The sequence below is a fragment of the Cyprinus carpio genome, chromosome B9, assembly GCF_018340385.1.
Source record: "Cyprinus carpio isolate SPL01 chromosome B9, ASM1834038v1, whole genome shotgun sequence".
NCBI lineage: Eukaryota > Metazoa > Chordata > Actinopteri > Cypriniformes > Cyprinidae > Cyprinus > Cyprinus carpio.
This window is the reverse complement of record NC_056605.1, coordinates 29,142,492-29,164,738: the sequence shown is the minus strand read 5'-3', so window position 1 is coordinate 29,164,738 and position 22,247 is coordinate 29,142,492. Positions and strand designations below refer to the sequence as shown.

The 22,247-nt window shown below is 37.2% G+C and overlaps 2 protein-coding genes across 3 annotated transcripts in view; one reads left to right on the top strand and one right to left on the bottom strand.

Annotated features, from left to right (window-relative positions):
* The window catches only part of LOC109055965 (STE20/SPS1-related proline-alanine-rich protein kinase-like), a 66,787-nt gene extending 48,060 nt beyond the window's left edge, over positions 1 to 18,727 (bottom strand). Inside the window, exons 1-8 of the mRNA XM_042731845.1 lie at positions 18,494 to 18,727; positions 13,617 to 13,729; positions 11,030 to 11,138; positions 10,660 to 10,801; positions 5,123 to 5,178; positions 3,272 to 3,381; positions 2,182 to 2,283; positions 683 to 816 (exon numbers count right to left, since the gene is read on the bottom strand). Of these exons, the coding sequence (XP_042587779.1) occupies positions 683 to 816; positions 2,182 to 2,283; positions 3,272 to 3,381; positions 5,123 to 5,178; positions 10,660 to 10,801; positions 11,030 to 11,138; positions 13,617 to 13,729; positions 18,494 to 18,599 (872 nt within the window). The 5' untranslated portion in view covers positions 18,600 to 18,727. The remainder of the gene's footprint in view (positions 1 to 682; positions 817 to 2,181; positions 2,284 to 3,271; positions 3,382 to 5,122; positions 5,179 to 10,659; positions 10,802 to 11,029; positions 11,139 to 13,616; positions 13,730 to 18,493) is intronic.
* Positions 18,728 to 21,012: 2,285 nt separating this feature from the next.
* LOC109096437 (ceramide synthase 6-like) overlaps positions 21,013 to 22,247 on the top strand; it is a 34,176-nt gene continuing 32,941 nt past the window's right edge. Inside the window, exon 1 of one of the 2 annotated variants that reach the window (XM_042731842.1) lies at positions 21,013 to 21,283. In XM_042731842.1, coding sequence (XP_042587776.1) covers positions 21,114 to 21,283 — 170 coding nt within the window. In that variant the 5' untranslated portion in view covers positions 21,013 to 21,113. The remainder of the gene's footprint in view (positions 21,284 to 22,247) is intronic. The other variant, XM_042731843.1, reaches the window with a different exon arrangement.

The following is a 22,247-nucleotide window of genomic DNA, read 5'->3' as shown; positions in this document are numbered from 1 at the left end:
ACAATTAAAACTTTTAATAAACACTTCTGATTTGAGCATTACATTCCAAATTATGCATTTGTAATTATGCATTATATTTAATAAAATATAATATCTGAGATCAATCTATCTATCTAAAATAATATTTAAAAAAATTAAATTAACATATTAAAATGCTACCATACAATATACAAGTCATGAGTTTAATTTACAGTGAAATGTATAATTAATTGTAATTTATATTAATATTGTAAAGTGATACTGCACAGTCATCATGTTGCCATTATATAAAATTATTATAGTGCACCACTATAGCCCTACTATCCAATATCCATTGTGTTGACCAGATGAGACAGCTGATATAGAAAGCAAACAGACCATCAGCAATTTATAGTCTCAAGATCGCATTAGTTCATCCGTATCTATTTGAGCTACTTTGTCTGTGTGGCATTTCTTTTATTGACTGTGATTTATCTTTAGAGAGACTAAATGGTGAGCATACGAAGGACAGACAATGAACTGCTATTCAATAATATACCCAACACAATTCGAATCAATATGTTTGCTTCTAGTATTGAGGCCTTTGGTGAAGATTCTGGTCATGCAAGGAAACAGTTTTGAAGTCTGCACACCATTCAGCATTCTGGGACAAAATTTACTAATTTGTGTAAACAAGTAAGGCAGGTTTGTCAATTCAGATTACCTCTTGGCAGGGTCCTTCTGAAGGCACAAGGATATAAGCTTTCTAAAAGATTTCCCATACTTCTTAAGCATCTCTTTGTCCTCAACCCCAGTCTCCACGGTTGGAGGATCATTCTGCAGCGTGAGCATTAAAACCTGCAAAACAGCAGAAAGACATCAGATATTATGTATACGATAGCATGAACAATAAAAATATCCATAATAAATATCCATGTGTAAGTCTTGTAAAAATACCTAGAATTAAAATTAGTAAAAAATATTTTTCTTACACTAGGATTTATTTCATTATCGTGACATTCATCCCATTCCATCTGCCTCATGTCATTAATATAAGAGTTTATCACAGGTTTGACACAAAGAAAGGAATTTGACACTCAATGTGACACTAGTGTCAAATATTCAGGTTAAGTGCTTCTTTTTAAAGTAGATAGAATGAACAGTAGATAAAACTAACAAACAATAGACAGACGGACAGATGAACGGAATGACAGAACAAAATGGATGGATGGATGGATGGATGGATGACAGAATAATAGATGGATGGATGGACTGACAGAACATGGATGACTGGATGGATGGAAGGATGCATTGGGTGGGTGGATGGATGGATGGATGGATGACAGAACATAAATTACTTGTTGGATGGAAGGAAGGATGGATGGATGGATGGATGGGTGGATGGGTGGATGGATGGGTGGATGGATAGACTGACAGAACATGGATGACTGAATGGATGAATGGATGGATGGATGGATGGATGACAGAATAATAGATGGATGGATGGACTGACAGAACATAAATGACTTGCTGGATGGAAGGATGGATGGATGGATGGATGGGTGGATGGGTGGATGGATGGGTGGATGGATAGACTGACAGAACATGGATGACTGAATGGATGAATGGATGGATGATGGATGGATGAATGGATGGATGATGGTTTGATGAATGGATGGATGGACTGACAGAACATGGATGACTGGATGGATGGAAGGATAAAAGAATGGATGATGCATCAATGGAATGACAGAAAATATTGGATAGATGGTTGGATGGATGGATGACAGAGTGATAGATAGATAGATAGATAGATAGATAGATAGATAGATAGATAGATAGATAGGATGGATGAAAGGATAGAAGGATGGATGAATGCATGAATGGAATGACAGATCAATATACTGGACACTCTTTCCTTTTTCTGTTTTCAGAAAGAAAGCCTGAACAATATCAAAGTAGGTATAAATTCGGATCATTTTCATTCTAGATGACCTGCTGCTCGCTGAGCCTGGGACGATGGATGCTGTTGTAAAACCACATTAGATACGGTTCAGCTGTGCAGGCTTTGCATTCATTTAGTTAATAAACAAACAATTAAAATGCATCTCCATCTCTTGAATTGCTCTGTGTAACTGTTATGTTTCCATATGCAAAAGAGGTTCTGAAAACAGGCAAATTCTCCACAAACACACAACACGATCTGACGGTCGTCGTGTTTACCTTCATAGGGGGGTAGCGATGATACGGCGCAGAGCCTGTCGCCAATTCAATGGCAGTGATTCCGAAACTCCAAATGTCAGCTTTGAAGTCGTAACCCCGCACCTGTGGTCACATGACATGCTACTGTAACGGTTCATCAGATGATGGAATAACAGACTATGACCCACACCAGTCATAAACAGCAATTATTAAACAATCTCTATGATCTGCACTAGAACAGCTGAATGGTTATTAATAATTCATAGTATCAGAGGATCTCTTAGAAATAGTCTAGCTGTGAACACTTTCATGGTGCCAAGATACATTATATTTACAGTAAATGACAGAAACACGTTGGCTCTGTTACACAACCTAGTGAGTGTCTTTCTTCTTGGGCAGCAACTTTGCAATTGATTCAGTTAGCATATCGCTGATCTAAATCCATGATACTCGAAGCACAAAAATGAACAGAACACAGAAATATTGAGTAAAATAGTCAATTCAAATGAAACTTGGGATCAGTATCATTTTGTTTTTATTTTTGCTAGAACCTGACACCTTGAATTCAGCAAAGACGGATTAAACTGATCAAAAGTGACAGAATTAATATTGTTATGAAAGATTTATATTTTAAATGAACTTTCTATTCATCAAAATCATCTATTCATTTCAAAATATATTCCAATAAAAAATAGTTACAATAATATTTCACAATATTTAATTTTAATCAAATAAAGTATGTAGCCTAGGTAAGCAGAAGAGACTTCTTTCAAAAATATGTAAAAACTGTAGTGTAGCTTGAACTATTTTGTACATGATGCTTTTCAATATTGAATGAATATTAAGTGTAATCAACATTTCTCTCTTTATCCACCGTTTTGGTGGATTTATGAGTTTGTCACAGGATTTTTATGTGATTGTCTTGTGTCTTCTATGGATACATGCAATGCTGCTTTAGAATTAGACCAAAATAGGGTTTCTAAGTGTTTACTAACCTTCTTTAGTGTGCATCTATCAATGATTTAAAATGCTGTCTGTGTAGACCACTCACTTGGTTTTTGAAACAGATCCACTTGTAAATGTTTAATGTAGGTTCTCTGAGCAAACTGACCTGCTCCATCACCTCTGGAGCCATCCAGCACGGGGTCCCTACAAACGTTTTCCTCACTTTGTGTCTAGTGACGTCTCCACCAGTGGCCAGAAAAGCACTCACACCAAAATCTAAAGAGAACGATTAACAACCTCATCATACGTCTGATGCACAAACATCTACTGCGAAATCGCTTGACAGCTATAAAGCAAATATTTAAATGCATATTTAATTTGACATGCATGAAAATTAAAGATAGACACATAGTCTGATAAATTGCTTCTGCTGTCACATAACAATGTGTCTATAAGTCAGTGAAAATATTCATTTCCAAAAATGACAATTAGACGTACGATATTTGTAGAACTACGATATTTGTACAGAGCAACCCTTTGTGTCAAACATCTGCTGTGCTTTCAATAATCAGAAAAGATCTCTTTGTGAACAAATCCTCACAAAATACAGTATATCAGTCATTATAACCCCAAAATCACTTATATAATATAATATTATACATTATTTACAATAGCATGTCCAAGTCAGTGCCTTTTAATCATGATATAAAAATATAAATAAAATATATAAATATAAATAAAAAAGTTAAAGCATTTAAAAAAATGAGAACCTAATAAGAATCATAATTGAAAATAGTGACAATAAAAAAAAAAATAAAAAAAAAGAGAATTTAAAAAAATGTGTTTATTAAATAAAATGTCATAAAATTATTTCACAATGCACAAAACCTTCCTAAAAATAGGCCTTATTTTTGTTATGGTAAATCTTATTGTATATATTTTTAGGGGTTGAAATTTGACCTGGACATTCTTTTTATAAGATTTAAAAAAAAAATAAAAAAACCTTGTCTGTCAAACATTTAAACTGAAAAATCTCTGATGTGAAGTACAATCTGAACAAAGGCGAACCAAGGTCACTAGTGGAAACCCCTGTTACATAAAACTGATCAATATTCTAGAACTAGATCAGCCAGTTTCCCCCCAGGGACGGAAAAAGCCTCATTTCAGAAATGTAACACTTCTCCACACCATAATCAATGTGTCTCAGGCCAGTTTTTCTGCTCTCCTTTATGTGGCTCTAACACACAAATTCATAAAACAAAAGTGGAGAATATATTATCTGTTAATAATCAAACCATAATTAGCCTCAGTGAAAGAAAAAAAAAAAAAAAACTTAAAGTGGCTTTACTTACTGATTAAATCACAGCTAGGTTATTGCTTTTATAGTTAGCATAATTAAAGCTAATTACCATGATTTAAAAAGCAATATAATCTCTCTAAAGGCCCGTAAATGTTGCTTTTTAGATTGACAACCAGTATTAATTAAAGCAGGATTTTAACAGCTAAGGAAAAGCTTAATTACTTCTTAAAGAGCTGAAATAATTATGCAACTGAACTAAGAATGCATTGGTCAAAATCAGTTAAGAGCAACAAAGGATTTTAAAATATATTCGGGTCATACATCTTATATATATATATATATATATATATATATATATATATATATATATATATATATATATATATATATATATATATATATATATATATATATGTATTTTTTATGTTTTCCCTAAACTAATTTAACAAAAGTGACCATTTTACCTGCTATCTTACTCCTACAATTAAACAGGCAGGTTTTTTTATTGCAGTTTCTTCAATGTAAATGTTCACTTTGCATGTGAAATTAGATGAAGAACGGATTTGCAAGCTGCGGATTTGTTGTCAAGCCAATGGAGTATTTAACTTCCCCTTGAAAAACTCTGGAGACAATAAAACTAAGACAATAAAAAAGGATCAAAACATTTCAGAAAATCTACAGGTTTCGGCAAAGTCAAAGTCAAGCAAAGCCACAAACCTGCGATCTGCACCGATCCATCTTCTCCCAGTAGAATATTACCAGCCTTCACGTCCCTGAGGTCAAACCGAGACAAAGCACATCCATGTCACGGTTTATATATAATCTTAAACATTAACAATAACGCCAGTGGCTGAAGAATGAATCCGCATGTTTATGAATTTTTCAGACCATTATTACAGCAGCGATGGCTTGGAGGGAAAAGACCTCATTAGTATTTTCCAGCACTTAACATTCAGAGGAACTTAATTAAATCATATGTTACACTATTTGACTATCAGCATAAAGTCTGGCCCACTTAGCATCTTATTTGGACACTTAAAGGAATAGTTCACCTCAAAATGAAAATATGCTTAAAATTTACCTCAGGCCATCCAAGATGTAAATGAGTTTGTTTTTTCATCAGAACAGATTTGGAGAAATGTAGCATTGCATCACTTACTCACCAACTGATCCTCTGCAGTGAATGGGTGCCGTCAGAATGAGAGTCCAAACAGCTGATAAAAACATCGCAATAATCCACAAGTAATCCACACCACTCCAGTCCATTGATTAACATCCTGTGAAGTGAAAAGCTGTGTGCTAGTAAGAAACAAATCCATCATTAAGACATTTTAGCTTTAAACTGTCACTTCTGCCAAAAATATGAGTCCATAATCCATAATAACGCTTCCTCCAGTGAAAAAGTTCAACCTTGTTGCATGAAAATCCACCAGCATATTTGTTTAGAACAGTTTTTAAAGACTTTAAAAAAGTTTTTGATCTGTGCATATTTCTCTCCTGATTCAGACAAGACAGCGTTTTCATTGGAGAAAGCAATATTATGAAGACAACTCATATTTTTACCAGAAAATAACAGTTTGAAGCTAATCCTAATGATGGATTTGTTTTTTACAAACACAATTTTCCGCTTCACGAGACTTTAACTGATGGACTGGAGTGGTGTGGATTACTTGTGGATTATTGCAATGTTTTTGTCAGCTGTTTGGGCTCTCATTCTGACGGCACCCATTCACTGCTGAGGATCCATTGGTGAGCAAGTGATGTAATGCTACATTTCTCCAAATCTTGAAGAAACAAAATCATATAATGTTGTGAAGTGTAGTTTGGAAACATTACTATTTTTAATGTTTTTGAAAGAAGTTTCTTCTGCTCATCAAGCCTGCATTTATTTGATCAAAAATACAGAAAAAAAAAGTAATATTGTGAAATATTATTATAATTTAAAATAATTGTTTTTAAATTTATTATACTTTAAATTATCATTTATTTCTGTGATGCAAAGCTGAATTTTTAGGATCATTATCACATGATCCTTTAGAAATCATTCTAATATGATGATTCATTATCAAAGTTGGAAACAGTTCCCTTTCAGTCGGTCACGTTCGACGTTACGAATGGGGATCTCGCCCGAGAGCCCAATCACCTTCGAGTGGTACAAAACGAGCCAATGGTACAAAAAGTACCTTGGTCTGCGGGATTTGCATCGCGAGCTCCGCCCCGCAAAGCGGGTATATAAGGAGCAACGCGAGCAACTCGCATTCAAGCTTTCGCTTCGGAGTCGAGCACATCGCTTGCTGCTATCACCGGAGTGTTACAAGAGCTGGTGTTGGTGTGACGGCGCGATTCAGCGGTTCGTCTGGGTTTCCTGCGACAGCTCCCGCGTTCCCCTGAGTGCTTCAACACCTCTGAAAGTGCAAGATTCTTTCACAAAAAGAGATACGGGCCGATTTGCGTCTTTTTAAAGATGTCATTTCGCCCGTGCGTTTCTGTGAGCGCGGTAGAGAGCTTTGCCCAGCAGTTCTCTGCCGCCCAGAAGCAGTCTGAGGCCATCAGACACATCCTGCCCCGGCGGCCCACTGCTGCTTTCACCACGCCGCCGGCGCAGCCGCCGCAGCCTGCTCGTCGCCGAGGGCGCCCCCCCTGTGGCCTCCTCCACTCCCGCTCGGCCACAGCAGCAGCCTTCACCCCGGCCACAGCGAGGAGATGGTCGCAGAAGGGCAGCGCAACCCGTCTCTGCCCCTAAGCCTGCCAAACGCCAGGCCAAGCAGCATTCCTGAGACGGGCGACCTGGAGTTGGAGACATCAGCTCGTCAGGAGATGGTAGCAGGACCACTCCTTTCCCCCGGAGGAGGGCCGGGGGAGAATCCTTTGTTCTCATTTTCATTTTGTTCCGCCACTGGCCCTGCGGCCGGTGGTACCCAAACCTTCACTAAAGGAGCTGTTTCCTCTACCTCCGGGTCCCAAGAGGCCACGAACGACAGTTGGCGACGTGCTTCCTCGCCGCTCTCGTTCTCCTCTCCCCTTGCCAGTTTCCATGCAAAGCCGGCTCGAGAACGCTTCGCCTTCTCATGCCCTCTTTGCTGCTTGGAGTCAGACGAGTGCCCGCACTCCGCCCCCGCTAAGGGACGCTATGCCTCCCATGCTGGGGCTGTCTGCTCCACCACGCTGCCCCACCGTGGGTATGCCTGTAGTCCCCTTGACCCCGCTGGTTCGGTTTCTGGGAGCTTGGCTAGAGCTCCCCAGGCCTTCCCGCTGGCTCATCCGGACGCTCAGGCTTGGCTACGCGATTCAGTTCGCCCCGGCGTCCCCCCAGGTTTCGGGGTGTCCGCGCGACGGTGGTGGGCAAAGATGCCCCTGTCATGCGCGTGCGGAGGTCGTGACCCTGCTGGCAAAGGGCGCGATAGAGCCGGTCCCTCCAGCCGACATGAAGTCCGGCTTTTACAGCCCTTACTTCATAGTACCCAAGAAGACAGGTGGGTTACGGCCAATCCTGGACTTGCGTGCTTTGAACCGAGCTCTGCACAGACTCCCGTTCAAGATGCTAACGCCCAAGCGCATTTTCGTATGCATTCGTCTGATGGATTGGTTTGCAGCTATCGACCTGAAGGACGCGTACTTTTATGTCTCCATTCTTCCTCGACACAGACCGTTTCTTCGGTTTGCTTTCGAGGGGCAGGCATATCAGTACAAGGTTCTCCCATTCGGGTTGGCCCTGTCTCCCCGCGTCTTTACGAAGGTCGCGGAGGGAGCCCTGGCTCCTCTCAGGGAACAAGGTGTCCGTATCCTCAACTACCGACGACGACTGGCTGATCCTAGCTCACTCTCGAGAACGGTTGTGCGAGCACAGGGATCTGGTGCTCAGACACCTTGCCCGACTGGGTCTTCAGGTCAACTGGGAAAAGAGCAAGCTCTCCCCTGTGCAGAGGATCTCTTTTCTCGGTATGGAAATAGACTCGGTCGCCATGTTCGCGCAGCTTACAGATGAGCGCACGCAGTCACTGCTGAATTGCCTGAGACAATTCGAGGGCAAGAGAGCGGTTCCACTGAAACTGTTTCAGAGGCTCCTGGGGCATATGGCGTCCGCGGCGGCAGTCATACCGCTCGGGTTACTCCATATGAGACCGCTTCAGCACTGGCTTCACGACCGAGCCCCGAGATGGGCATGGCAACGGGGCACGCTCCGAGTGACCATCACTCCGGCCTGCCGCCGAAACTTCACCCCGTGGTTGGACCCCTTGTTTCTACGGGCCGGCGTGCCCCTACAACCGGTGTCCAGACATGTTGTTGTGTCAACAGATGCCTCTGCCACGGGCTGGGGTGCCATGTGCAACGGCATTTTCAGTTGACGAAGCGTGCCTGGAATTCGGGCCGGCTAACTCTCACGTTATCCTGAGACCCCGGCCTGGGTACGTGCCCGAAAGTTCCCACCACTCCTTTTAGGGATCAGGTGGTGAACTTGCAAGCGCTGCCCCTGGAGGGAGGCAGACCCAGCCTTGGCACTGCTCTGTCCAGTATGTGCGCTCCGCACCTATGTGGACAGAACTCGGTGCCTTAGGACCTCAGACCAGCTCTTTGTCTGTTACGGAGGCCAGCAGAAGGGAAAGGCTGTCTCCAAGCAGAGGTTATCCCACTGGATAGTGGATGCCATTGTCCTGGCTTATCAGGCTCAAGACCTGCCATGCCCCCTAGGGGTGAGAGCTCACTCAACTAGGAGCGTAGCTTCCTCCTGGGCGCTGGCGCATGGCGCCTCGCTAGCAGACATCTGTAGAGCTGCGGGCTGGGCGACACCTAACACATTCGCGAGATTTTATAATCTCCATGTAGAGCCCGTGTCCTCCCGGGTACTCGCCCCTGTCGTTGAAACTTCCACCCTGCGGGCTGGGTACCTCAGAGTTCTTATGTATCACCGCCTTGGTAGATACCTGCCTTCGGTAAGTCCTCCCACGGGCAGGCGGCCTGCTAGCATACGTCCAGCTGGAATATGCTACCCAGTGTATTCTGTGTGAGCTATAGGCCCTCACTCGTGCTGGCCTCACGACAGGGTTCTATCACTCACAAGGGTCGCTGGAAGACAGCCATGTGGCGTTTTTGTAAGGGACCCCCATTCGTAACGTCGAACGTGACCGACTGAAAGGGAACGTCTTGGTTATGTATGTAACCCTCGTTCCCTGAAGGAGGGAACGGAGACGTTACGTCCCCTTGCCACATCGCTGTTTCCGCTGAATGGCCGGGTCACTGGCTCGGCTCCTCAGCGAAGACTTGAATGCGAGTTGCTCGCGTTGCTCCTTATATAACCGCTTTGCGGGGCGGAGCTCGCGATGCAAATCCCGCAGACCAAGGTACTTTGTGTACCATTGGCTCGTTTTGTACCACTCGAAGGTGATTGGGCTCTCGGGCGAGATCCCCATTCGTAACGTCTCCGTTCCCTCCTTCAGGGAACGAGGGTTACGTATGTAACCGAGACGTTCTGCTGCTTAATATCTTTTCAGAACATGTGATACTTTTTTAGGATACTTTGATGAATAAAAAAAAAAAAAAAAAAAGCTATGTTTTTAAAATATAAATATTTTGTAATAACAATATACACTACTGGTCAGTAATTTGGGGTCAGTCATTTTTTTTCTTTCTTTTTTTTAAATAAAATCAATACTTTTATTCAGCAAGGATGTGTTAAATTGATAAAAAGTGATAGTAAAGAAAATATATTATTAGAATATATATTATTAGACTTTTTTTAATTTTGAATAAATGCAGTTCTTTTTAACCTTTTATTCATCAAATATATTAGACAGCAGAACTGTTTCCAACACTCATAATAAATCAGAATATTAGAATGATTTCTAAATGATCATGTGATAGACTGGATGTTACATGTGACACTGAAGGCTGGAGTAATGATGATGAAAATTCAGCTTTGCATCACAGGAATAAATTATTTCTTTAAAGTATATTCAAATAGAAACTATTATTTTAAGTTGTAATAATATTTCACAATATTACTGTTTTTTCTGTATTTTTGATCAAATAAATGCAGGCTTGATGAGCAGAAGAGACTTCTTTCAAAAAAATTAAAAATAGTAATGTTTCCAAACTTTTGGTCTGTACTGTACATCTTGGATGGCCTGTAGATGAGTAAGTTTTCAGCTACTATTTATTTTTGGGGCGAACTATTCCTTTAAACAGAGAGAGACAGTCTGAAAAGCATGTGAATTGACCAGCCACAGTTCAATTTGTTATTGTCATTTTTTCTTTACCTGTGAATCTGTCCATTTTTGTGTAGATAATCTAATCCCTCAAGGACTTCCTTCAATATGGTTGCTATTGTAGATTCATCTAGGACACCGTTTTTATGCTCTCCTTTGCTGAATGTGTGCTTTATGATGTCTAACACTGATCCTGGATGAATAAAAAGGTTTGTAATCACACTAAATTCTTCAAATCTACAAAATAATACAAGCATATAACACAAACAGTGACTGCAAATAGTATTTGGCCATACAAACTATATGAATTACTAAAACTTGCAAAACATTTTTACAAAATAAGCTTATTTTAAATTATGAAACAACACATATAATGTTGAAAATAAACATGCTCATAGTTAACTGAAAAGATTTTTCTCACCTCCACTCAGGAGCTTCATGACCAGCCAAAGTTCATCCTTCACAACAAATGAAGTGTAGTAGGTGACCACGTTGGGATGGTTACACTGGCTCATGGCTTGAATCTCTTTCTGTGGAGACAGATGGAGGTGTCTAGCTTCATAATGCATGTCTTTAATAATGTCCATGGGCTTTATAAAGCATGCACATCAAAGTAATTGCAATGGTAGGAACAGAGAAACTCTTGAACTGATTTATAATAAACAGTAAACTCTAGAATGAGTCTGTTAAGTACAAGGCCAGGCCATATTTCACACCAAAAATCAAAAGAAAGAAGGAAGAAATTTAAGTCTATGTCTACGACTATTTTTTATTTATTTATTTTTGACAAAACATGTAAATAATAATTACTCACATTTTCTTCAAATTTGGTAAAAACCTATTTAGCTGAAGTACATATTCCAATAATATAAGGCTTTAATAAAAGGACCGCAGGATGCAAGCCTGAAGAAAATTGAAAAAGTACATTACATATGTGCTGTCTGGGTTCAGCATAAATCTACACAAACCATATTTCCGTGTCAGCTAATTTGAGAGTAAAACTGGGAAATGTTTATAGCACAACTTTCTAACTTGTTTTCGTGACAGAACAGTCATTAATCAAACCATCAGTTTCCAATCTCACTGCACCAAGACAAAGATCAATGGAAAACAACTCATTGGTGAGTGTCGGAGAGAGAGGCGTGCTGGGTGTGTGTGTGTAAATGATTACAGTAGGGAAAGCGCGCTCTGTGAGAGAAGCATGAAGCATGTGTCTCTGACAGATATGAAACATTTTTGAAAAACTAGGGCAGTCAAAACTGTAAGTGTTGGCTAATGATTAATTATCACCCAGATAATTGTGATTAATGATTTATTGACTTCTGAGACACTCACACATGCACATTAAGAACTCATTTATTCATTCAATCATTAAATGTGAAGTGTTTGTTGAGGAAAATCATTTTCTCTAATCATTTTCACAAATTAAAAAACTTTTTAAGATTAAACAATGTTATATGCTTTTTATAGAAGCATTAAGTCATGATGATTTCAAATGGATTGTTTAAATTATTATAAATTCTTATTAATTTACTTATATAAAACTTTGGGATGGCAATTGTCCAACCCCATGCAGCACTGGGAATGACAAGAGAATCGACCAATTTTTACATTTGCATACATTTGATACTTTTTATTTATTTATTTTTTTTTAATAATGTTTTTGAAAAAACTCTCTAATTGTTCACCATGGCTGCATTTGTTTGAAGAAAAATGCAGTAAAAACACTAATATTGTGAATTATTCTTACAATTTCAAATAACTGTTTTCTAGTAAATGTAATTTACTTCTGTGATAAAGCTGATTTTTCAGCATCATTACTCCAGTCATCAGAAATCATTCTTGCTGATTTGCTGCTCAATAAACATTTTGTTGCTGCTTAATGTTTTGGTGGAGATCATGATACAGTTTTCCAGGAATCTTTGATGAATAGAAAGTTCAAAAAACATACTTTATTTAAAATAGATATAATTTCTAACAGTTTTTACATGTATTTTTATTTTAAAAATACTAATATCTTAAAAAAAATACAACTTAATCTAAACTTTTAGAGAAATGTAGCATTGCATCACTTGCTCACCAGTGGATGCTCTGCAGTGAATGGGTGCCGTCAGAATGAGAGTACAAACAGCTGATAAAAACATCACAATAATCCACAAGCAATCCACACCACTCCAGTCCATCAGTTAATGCCTTGAGAAGCAAAAAGCTACGTGTTTGCAAAAAACAAATCTCCTCTATCCATAATACAGCTTTCTCCAGTGAAAAAGTCATCTTATCTGAATCAAGAGTGAAATCTGCACAGACCAAGTATCGTTAACAAGCAAAAACAATTCTTTAACAAATATGTCAGTGGATTTTGATGTGAGAGGACAACAGGGGATGGACTTTATCATTAAGGATTATGAAATACTTTTATGAGTATTTTACCCAGAACCAAAGGTTTAAAGTTAAACGCCTTAATGGTGAATTTGTTTCTTAAAAACACAGCTTTTCTCTTTACAAGATGTTAACTGATGGACTGGAGTGGTGTGGATTACATGTGGATTATTGTGGTGTTTTTATCAGCTGTTTGGGCTCTCGTTCTGACGGCACCCATTCACTGCAGAGCATCCATTGGTGAGCAAGTGATGTGATGCTAAATTCCTCCAAATCTCTTTGGATGAAGAACCAAACTCATCTACATCTCAGTTCACAGTTCATTTTTGGGTGAACTACTACTACTACTTCAAGATTATTGTGAAATGCCTACAATGAAAATGAATGCGTGAAATGGAGCCGAAAGATGTCTGTCCAATGTCTTCCCAGCACAGTCAGGCTGCTCAAAAAACAAACTGAAATTTACCTGTAACTGTTTGCATTTCCATATAGTGTGTGTGTGTGTGTGTGTGTGTGTGTGTGTGTGTGTGTGTGTGTGTGTGTGTGTGTGTGTGTGTGTTTACATGCATGTGCATGTGTATGGCAGAACCTGCGTGAGCAGACACAGCTGTTTTTATGTTGTTCCTCACCAACAGCTCATCCATGCTGGTCTGGCATTTCTCCAGGTTGATTCTCTTGATGGCCACACGCTCCTGTCGAGGGCTACAAAGCGCTGCCTGGACGACTGCTGTGGCTCCGCTACCTACAAAACACAGTATACACGTCTCTAATGAACAAAGCACACGCCGTGTCAAAGACATTATTCTAGATGAAAGGCAGACAGTAAACATGCCTTCTGGAATATAAAAGCTTGTGCACAGCAGGTGCAGCCTGTCATATGATGTGCTTATAGGATTCATAATAGATGTGTGTGATGCTGTGATAAGTAGCTTTACCGTAAGAGCAACAAATATAATAAGATGTTAGTTTCTTGTATCTACAACAATTAAGAATTTTATTAAATTTTTCATTTTTAACTATTAACATGATTTTTTTATAACTGTTTTCTATTCGAATATATTTTATAATGTAATTTATTCTTGCGATGCAAAGCTGAATTTTCAGTAGCCATTACTGCAGTCTTCAGAGTCACATAATCCTTCCAAAATCACATTAATATGCTAATTTATAGATATTACGAACAAAAATTTTTCGCCTTTTCAGTTGCAAAAAATCTACTAACAACGTAAGTAAATATTATGCACAAAACCTCCAAAGGTGATTAAACTGCATTTAAATTCAACAATTTATGTGCATATTATTTGCAATCATTAGATTATATTTAATCCAGCTGCAAGGAAAAGTATTTGAACCCTTGGATTTATCATGTAAATTTGATCTCATTCTCAAACAGCTCATCAGGGATAGACAAACTGTCTGCTCAAGCAAATAACAATACAAACTACTTCACTTCTTTATAAAGCACAGTGTGAATGGAAAAAGAATGTGAACCCAGTTTGCCTAACTTTGGCAGCAATAACCAGCGGTTTCAGTTCTGCAGTATTTTCAGGTTGTCTATCTCTGTAGGTCATGCTGAGGTCAGAACTCAAAGCGATGGGTTTTTTCGGTGTGTTGATTTACTGACTTCTGTTAAGCTTCAGCTGACAGACAGATGGTCTTCAGTCTCCTGATATATGGTCTGAATCTTATAAACTCAGGCATTCATTTTTACCTCCATGACAGCAAGCTGTCCAGGTGACTTTTTGCACATTTATGACGTGCAGCAATGTTTTTTTTTTGGGACAGCAGTGGCTTCCTCTTTACAGGACACCCACAGCGCTGAACTTTCTCCATTTATAGACAGTTTGTTTTAAGAACACCATTCAGAGATGATTTCGTAACCTCTTTTCATCTCACAATCCTGTGCATGCAGTCAAATTAAGATTCAATTTCTACTGTGAATATTTGCTTGGTTATGCCTAAAGTTCATTTGAATTTGATCTAGTTTAACAGACATGATGTTTCCTGGAGGCAGGAGTATCTTCATACAAAACCACTGTCTGTCATTCACTGAACTGGGAAGTGAGGCAAAATGAAACTCCATGGGTTCAGTATTATGTATGTATGCCAGCAGCTACCATTCTCTCGAAGTGTTGAAAAAGCCACATTGGTTGACCGCTAATCGAATTATACTATGTAATTATTATACTTAGAAGTATGTAGTTACAATATATAATTATAAAGTTACAATTAAATAAATAGAATTATTATTATAATTATTAGTGCTGTCAAATGATTAATCACGATTAACCGCATCCAAAATTAAAGTTTTTGTTTGCATAATATATGTGTGTGTTTTGTGTATATTTATTATGTAAATATAAATACACACACATACAGTATATATTTTAAAAATATTTACATGTCTATATTTATATTTATATAATTTTATATTATAAATAAATACAGTATATATAATATATAAACATAACATATTTTCTGAAATATACACATGCATGTGTGTGTGTATTTATATATACATAATAAATATACACAGTACACATACATATGTAAACAGAAACTTATTTTGGATGCAATTAATCACAATTAATTGTTTGACAGCACTATTAATTATGTAGTTATGTAATATATAATTATATAGTTGTTATTAAATTATATAATTATATAGTTATTCTGTATAATAATACAATACGTAATATTTTATATACAGTACAACATCATTCAAATGTGTTGTAATTCCTGATAAAATGTACAGTAAAATAGTAATATTGTGAAATATTATTACAATCAAATTACTATTTTGAATATAGTATAAAAATTTTTTAAAAAAGCTGCTTTTTCAGCATCATTACTCCAGTCTTCAGTGTGACATGATCCTTCAGAAATCATTCTAATATTATGATTTGATGCTCATTCCTTATTGTCAATGTTAAAAACACTTGTGTGGTTTAATATTTTTGCAGAAACTGTGATATTGTATTTTTTAGGATTCTTTGATGAACAGAAAGTTCAAAAAACAACAATTATTTAAAATAGAATTTTTTTGTAACATTTTGAATGTATTTAGTGTCACTTTTGATCAATTTAATGCGTTTTAGCTAAATAAAAGTATTAAATATATAAAAGAATTAATATATATATATATATATATATATATATATATATATATATATATATATATATATATATATATATATATATATAATTATTTTATTATATTATATATATATAATAATTATAATAATATATTAATTTATTATATATATATATATAATAAAATAGTGCAAATGCATTTGAAAATAAAATGAGGTGTGCAATTTCACTAAGCCTGTTTGAAAATATTCCACACTTTCCAGACAATTAATGCATAAAACATAATGCACTAACAGCCAACTGCTGATTCACATCTGACACGTCACATTTGTGACTATAAACACAACTATAAACATGCATAAACACAAACGCAGTGCTGCTATTCACACCGTAAGAGTGTGTGACACTCTGCCAACTGCGGCTGACAGATAAGGAGGGGGTCCTAACCACACGCCGCACCGATTAGCAGAAGAAGTGCACAGAAACTATAGAGAAGCTCTCCGGTAATGCTAGCTCTTATCTGAGCTGATAGCATACTGCTTTAACAAGCATCTCAACCCCCTGCGCTCACAGCCATGAAGAGGCTCTTCTGGGCTTCTGTCTTTATTTACTTTGGGAGCCTCATATCTGCAGGCAGTGGGTCCATCGATAGCAGCGGACTCAATTTGGTAACACTTGTAGGGTTTTGAGAATGCAGAGAAATGTCAATGAAAAAAAAATGTCATAAAATAGCAGCTATTGATTAATAAGAAAAGTTCACTCATACAATTAAAATTAAATCATTATTTGGAAAGTTGACATCCTGCAAACATTCTTTTTGCTATAATTATTATGCATGCTTTTATGGCCTCATATTAACCATTCCACAAGTGAAGTCAAAATGGTTTTTACAAATAGTAAAAAAAAGAGTTATAAAAATTCATAGAAATTTGTTGTTAGTTTGATGTTATCCAAAAAAAAGCCCATAAGCAGGTATGCATAAACTACACTTCCACAACTGCATATATTTTATAATATTTCAAGACAAACACTTACTGGACTGAAGCAACTTTGGTTTACTTGATTATCCAGACATCATTTCTTTTAAAAAAAAGAAAATCATGTTCAGATGAAAGTATTAAATATGATCACCAGTCTTTTGAGGAACATTTAATTGTTTATCTCTTTATCTAACTGTTTATTGTTTATCATTATTGTATTGCATTGCATTATAGGTTTTGCAACTACAGAGCTTTGACCATAAAACTATTTATCATCGTACTAAGACAAATTATTGGGAGATATGGAGTGACTGCTGATATTTATATAATTTTAAGTCAGTAGTCTGCTATACTGTTATAAAGATCTCATTAATTAACAATACAAGCTATCAGAATTGTATCTTAATTTTTGCATTTGCACGAAACTGAATATTTTTGATATAATTTAGTTTTGAGGTGTTTTTTTTTTCTTGAATATGAGCTCCAGAAATAATTTATTTATAGAACTTTTTTTTCTTTCTTAGATTATACATTGTCTAAAGTTCCAATAAATTGTTCTATTAAATTAGATTCTGAGTATTATTTAATGTGTCTGGCATTACAGGGTTAATATGTGCACGTTGTGTGCTGTATAATATAAAATATACATATAAATTCTAATTAAAATCATGTGTGCATATGTCAGCGTTCAAAGTGCTTTACGAAGCATAAACACAAAACGTGATTTTCTAAATCAGTGTGTTGTGAGATTAATACGCCACTTGTGTTTAAGTGACATATATAAATGTCTCACTGTAATTCAATTTCTCAAAATTGTTGTTCATTTCTTTGTGAAGAACTTTCTGAATTAGCAAAAAAAAAAAAAAGACTAAATGCACTTGTAAGAAATGATAAGCGCTCAATCTGAGCTGCAGAGGGCGTCATGAGACGAGCGCACGCGCATCGCATGCAGCAAAAGACACCTTTGCATCTCACAGACAGTGCGAAGGCGTGCGAGTGCAGACAAGATGCACACATGCGCTACAAAACTCAGAATATGAATGATACAATATATAAAATCATAACGAGTACTCTTGTTGTCACTATTATTAGTGCTTTGTTAAATATCCGCCAGCCTGCGCAATGCATCAACTTTAAACCCCTGAAACTTGGTTGCACTTTTTGCCAAAAATAACCTTCCCTGTGTATGATAACAGCACATTTGCTGTAAACGTCACAGTAGCCTGATGTCTCACTGGACACGTGCTATTATGAAGCAACATCACTCGTAACATGTGCACTGTCATCTAGTAGCTCCAGAACATAAGATAGGAAGCTGCACTTGTCATATCCGCATTGCATTACTGTCATCATATGGGGAAAAGCCGGTAGGCCCAAAGCAAAGCAACAAACCGCAGCCTCTGACAAGCTCAAATCCTTCTGCAGCTACCCACCGATCACCTCCTGGAGCTCGTACGCCTCCTTGACAATGGGCCAGCTGGTGGTGAGCGCCGGCTGCGGGGTTTGGACGGCCGCCGGGGAGTCGCTCTGCTCCGCCATGATGCTGCTGACAGAGTCGCTCTCACGCTCGCTCACCTCCGCGCCGCTGCGGGATCACTACCGCCTGCGGAACACCTCCGGAAAGAGACAGCGCGAATCCTACTACAGCGAGGGCTGAGCTCATGAATATTCATCGCGGCGCGCTAGCTCATGAATATTAATTTGGCCGTGGTGACGTTGTTTGGTGACTGTCGTTGGCCCATCTAGTCAGTTCAGTTGATTGATTGATTGATTCTAATAGTCTAAGCCCCTGTTATTTCTTTATTTCTTTATTTCTTTATTTATTAATGCTTTCTAACAGTCTGAGCCCCTGCAATTTATTATTATTATTATTATTATTATTATTATTATTATTATCTATTATTTATTATTATTATTTTTTACTGTTTCCGCCACTGGATGCCGAGGTAACTAAGCATTACACAGAGGCTTCAGTCTGGATCCAGTCTTTAACGAAGATCTGTGATGACATAGATGTTGATAGTTTAGTCTTCTTTGAGCATTCAGTCACGCTAGGTAGCCTAATTAATATTCATGATACATTCTTGACGCCAAATTGCATCAATAAAAAGTTTCCCCGTTTCATCGGGTTGTGTGTGCTGCTTGCTTTGTTTGTTTGTTTACTGTTCTCAAAATGTAAAAGCTGATATATCAAATACCATTTTGAAAGAATTTTGAAATGAACCATTCTCTTCTGTCTCTGTCATGACTGATGATCTCTATCTGTCTCTCTCTCTCTCTCTCTCTCACACACACACACACACACACACACACACACACACACACACACACACACACACACACACACGACCAATAGCCTTGTAAAACACTTTAATTGCATTTTTTTCCTACAATGTATCAATAGCCTATGGCCTACAACGAACAACCGTTAATAGCCTAAATCTTCATAAAGATTTAAAAAAAGAAGTCGAATCTTGATTAATTTGGCTTTATGTATAAAAGAATTTCGCAAGAATTTATATGTAATTTACGATATAATCTCTGTTTGTATTCACCTCTGTAAAACAAAGTAAAAGCAAAAAGGCCAGCACTGCAGTAGCCACTGGAGAAAAAAAAACTATCCCTCGACCAGCAGGTGGCGCCATTCCATAAGATTTGACAGCTAAAGGTGGCCCTATATAGTTCTGTGCTTTTATTCTGATGTTTGACTTTTGCAAGAAGCCAGACTAATACAACAAAAGTGTTTAATTACACGTGAGGAGAAAATCAGAAAGGATAACAAAATAAAAATAAACATTTATTAACAAACTAAGTAATAATACATTATTAGTAAGTAACACATTAATAATCATTTTTAAAAATCACACATGAAAATGAACCATACAGATGAACACTGATTGCTTTCTTGTTAGAACACAGTAATAAATCATTAAAAATAATGATAATACAAAACTAAAACTAAAACTATTTCTGGTAACTGAAACTATTTTAATAATTTTGTTAATTGAAATAAATAGCATAAAATATGCATATTAAATGAAAAACAAACTAAAGGAAAATTAGAAATGCTGATTTGGCAACTTGCTGAAATTCGCTGCAGCATTAAAATTACTAATTGGTATAAATCAAAACAAACAGATCTAAAAAATAATAATAAAGCTTAAATGGTAATATTTAAAGAAAAAATGATAAAATGATAAAAGCACACATCAGACTAAGTGTAAATGAAACTAAAATCATATCTAAATCTAAAAATAAACGCTAATTATAAAACTAAAGCTAGTACAATAAAAATAGCATTAAATTATATACTTATATACTATAATAGTACATTATACATTACAATGTAATAGTATATAAATTACACTAAAATAACTGGTTCTGAAGCATTTGGATTTATGCAGAGGCTCATAACTTTCATATTTTTGTGTTTTTGTCGTTGTTATTATGATTTTTTATTTTTATTTTTTTTACAGAACAGTGTAACCAAGGTAAAAAAAAAATAATAATAATAATAAAAAAAGTACACTTCCATAATGCACTTAAAGTGCTCTATTTTCGCGCACTAATTTTGTACTTAATATACTTGAAATTATCTCTGTATTTTAAAAATGCATTTAGTTTGCACTTTGTAGTACACTTGAACCCATCTTTCATATGTTCGAGTGTTATAAGCTACAAGTGGTGACTACATACATTTTATAATAAAACAGAGATAGTATGTTAAAAGTGCATTTTAGTTCATATTTGAGAGTGAGTACATAATGACAGGAATATATTTTTCCCCCGAACTGTTTCTTTAAGCGATTCTTTTATGATTGACAAGCGCACGGACCAATCAGCGTCGCGGAGGAGGAGCGAGTCGGCCGCGTTCTACTTCCCTACATTGGAGAGGGCGGAGCTTGGAGAGGGAGGAGGTCGGTGCAAAATCGGCTTGGTTCATAATCAGCTTCAATCATGACCTGCGAAGATCAGCTGTGAAAGAGCGTCGCAAGCCGCGTCGGCCCTTGACTGCACATCAGCGCGGGCGTCGAGACTTCAGATCCGCTGGAAATGGCAGGGATCCTGGCGTGGTTCTGGAACGAGAGGTTCTGGCTCCCGCACAACGTAACCTGGGCTGACCTGAAGAACACAGACGAGTCCACCTTCCCGCAAGCAGAGGACCTGTACCTGGCGTGTCCTTTAGCATTCTGCATGTTTATGATCCGGCTGGTCTTTGAGAGGTACGTCCAGTGTCACATCTTCATCATCATCATCATCATCATCATCATCATCACTGCTGAAGAGGTTGCGCTCAGGGTTCACCCCCAGCTGATGATGATGAAGATGATGATGATGGGACATTTTTGTGTTCCTTCACATTGTCACTGAATCTTTGTATGAATTAGGACAATGACAGGAACCCAATATGGCCCATCTTCTGGAATAATAATAACACTGATGATGAAAGTAGGTCAGTGGCTCTCTTTGTTGTGCAGATCATTCTTAGGTGTGCCATCTATTTCTGTTTTTGTAAACCAAATCTGAAGTTTGAGAATCTCCACTGACTCCCAACACAGGGGCATGTTGTCACGCTACTGTATGGGGTAAGTTGTCACAAAGGGAGACACAAAGGGTGTCATTTTTACCACAAAAACAGTAAAATAATTGAGTTTAGGATGTTTGCTATTGTGTGTTAATGTCATGTAAATGCATGGACCCTATTAAGACTGTGTTGTAGAAACCCGTCGAGGTGACTGGCGATATGCTTGTGTTAATCTGGATTTTGGGTCGTCTTATTTAAAATATTTACAAACATTTTAAAAGAAACGTCATGGCCTACATTTTTAAGAGTCTCTTGACCTACATTTTGCTGTTCATCACACTGCTGAATATGCTGATTATATCTATACAGGAATATTTCAATAGCTGTGGAGCATGTAAACATCTTTTTCAGCCATACCTACTCTGACGTATAATAATAGTAATAATAATAATAATTTGTAATATTTAAAAAAAGTTTCTTATACTCACCAAGGCTGCATTTATTTATTCTAAAATACAGCCAAAATAGTAATACTGTGAAAATATTTCTTATATAATATTATAATAAAATAATTATTTGTTTTTTTTTTTTTTTTTTTTTTTTTAGTTGGTATTTTTTTTTTTTTTATTTTTTTTTTATGATTTCAAAAGAACAGCATTTAT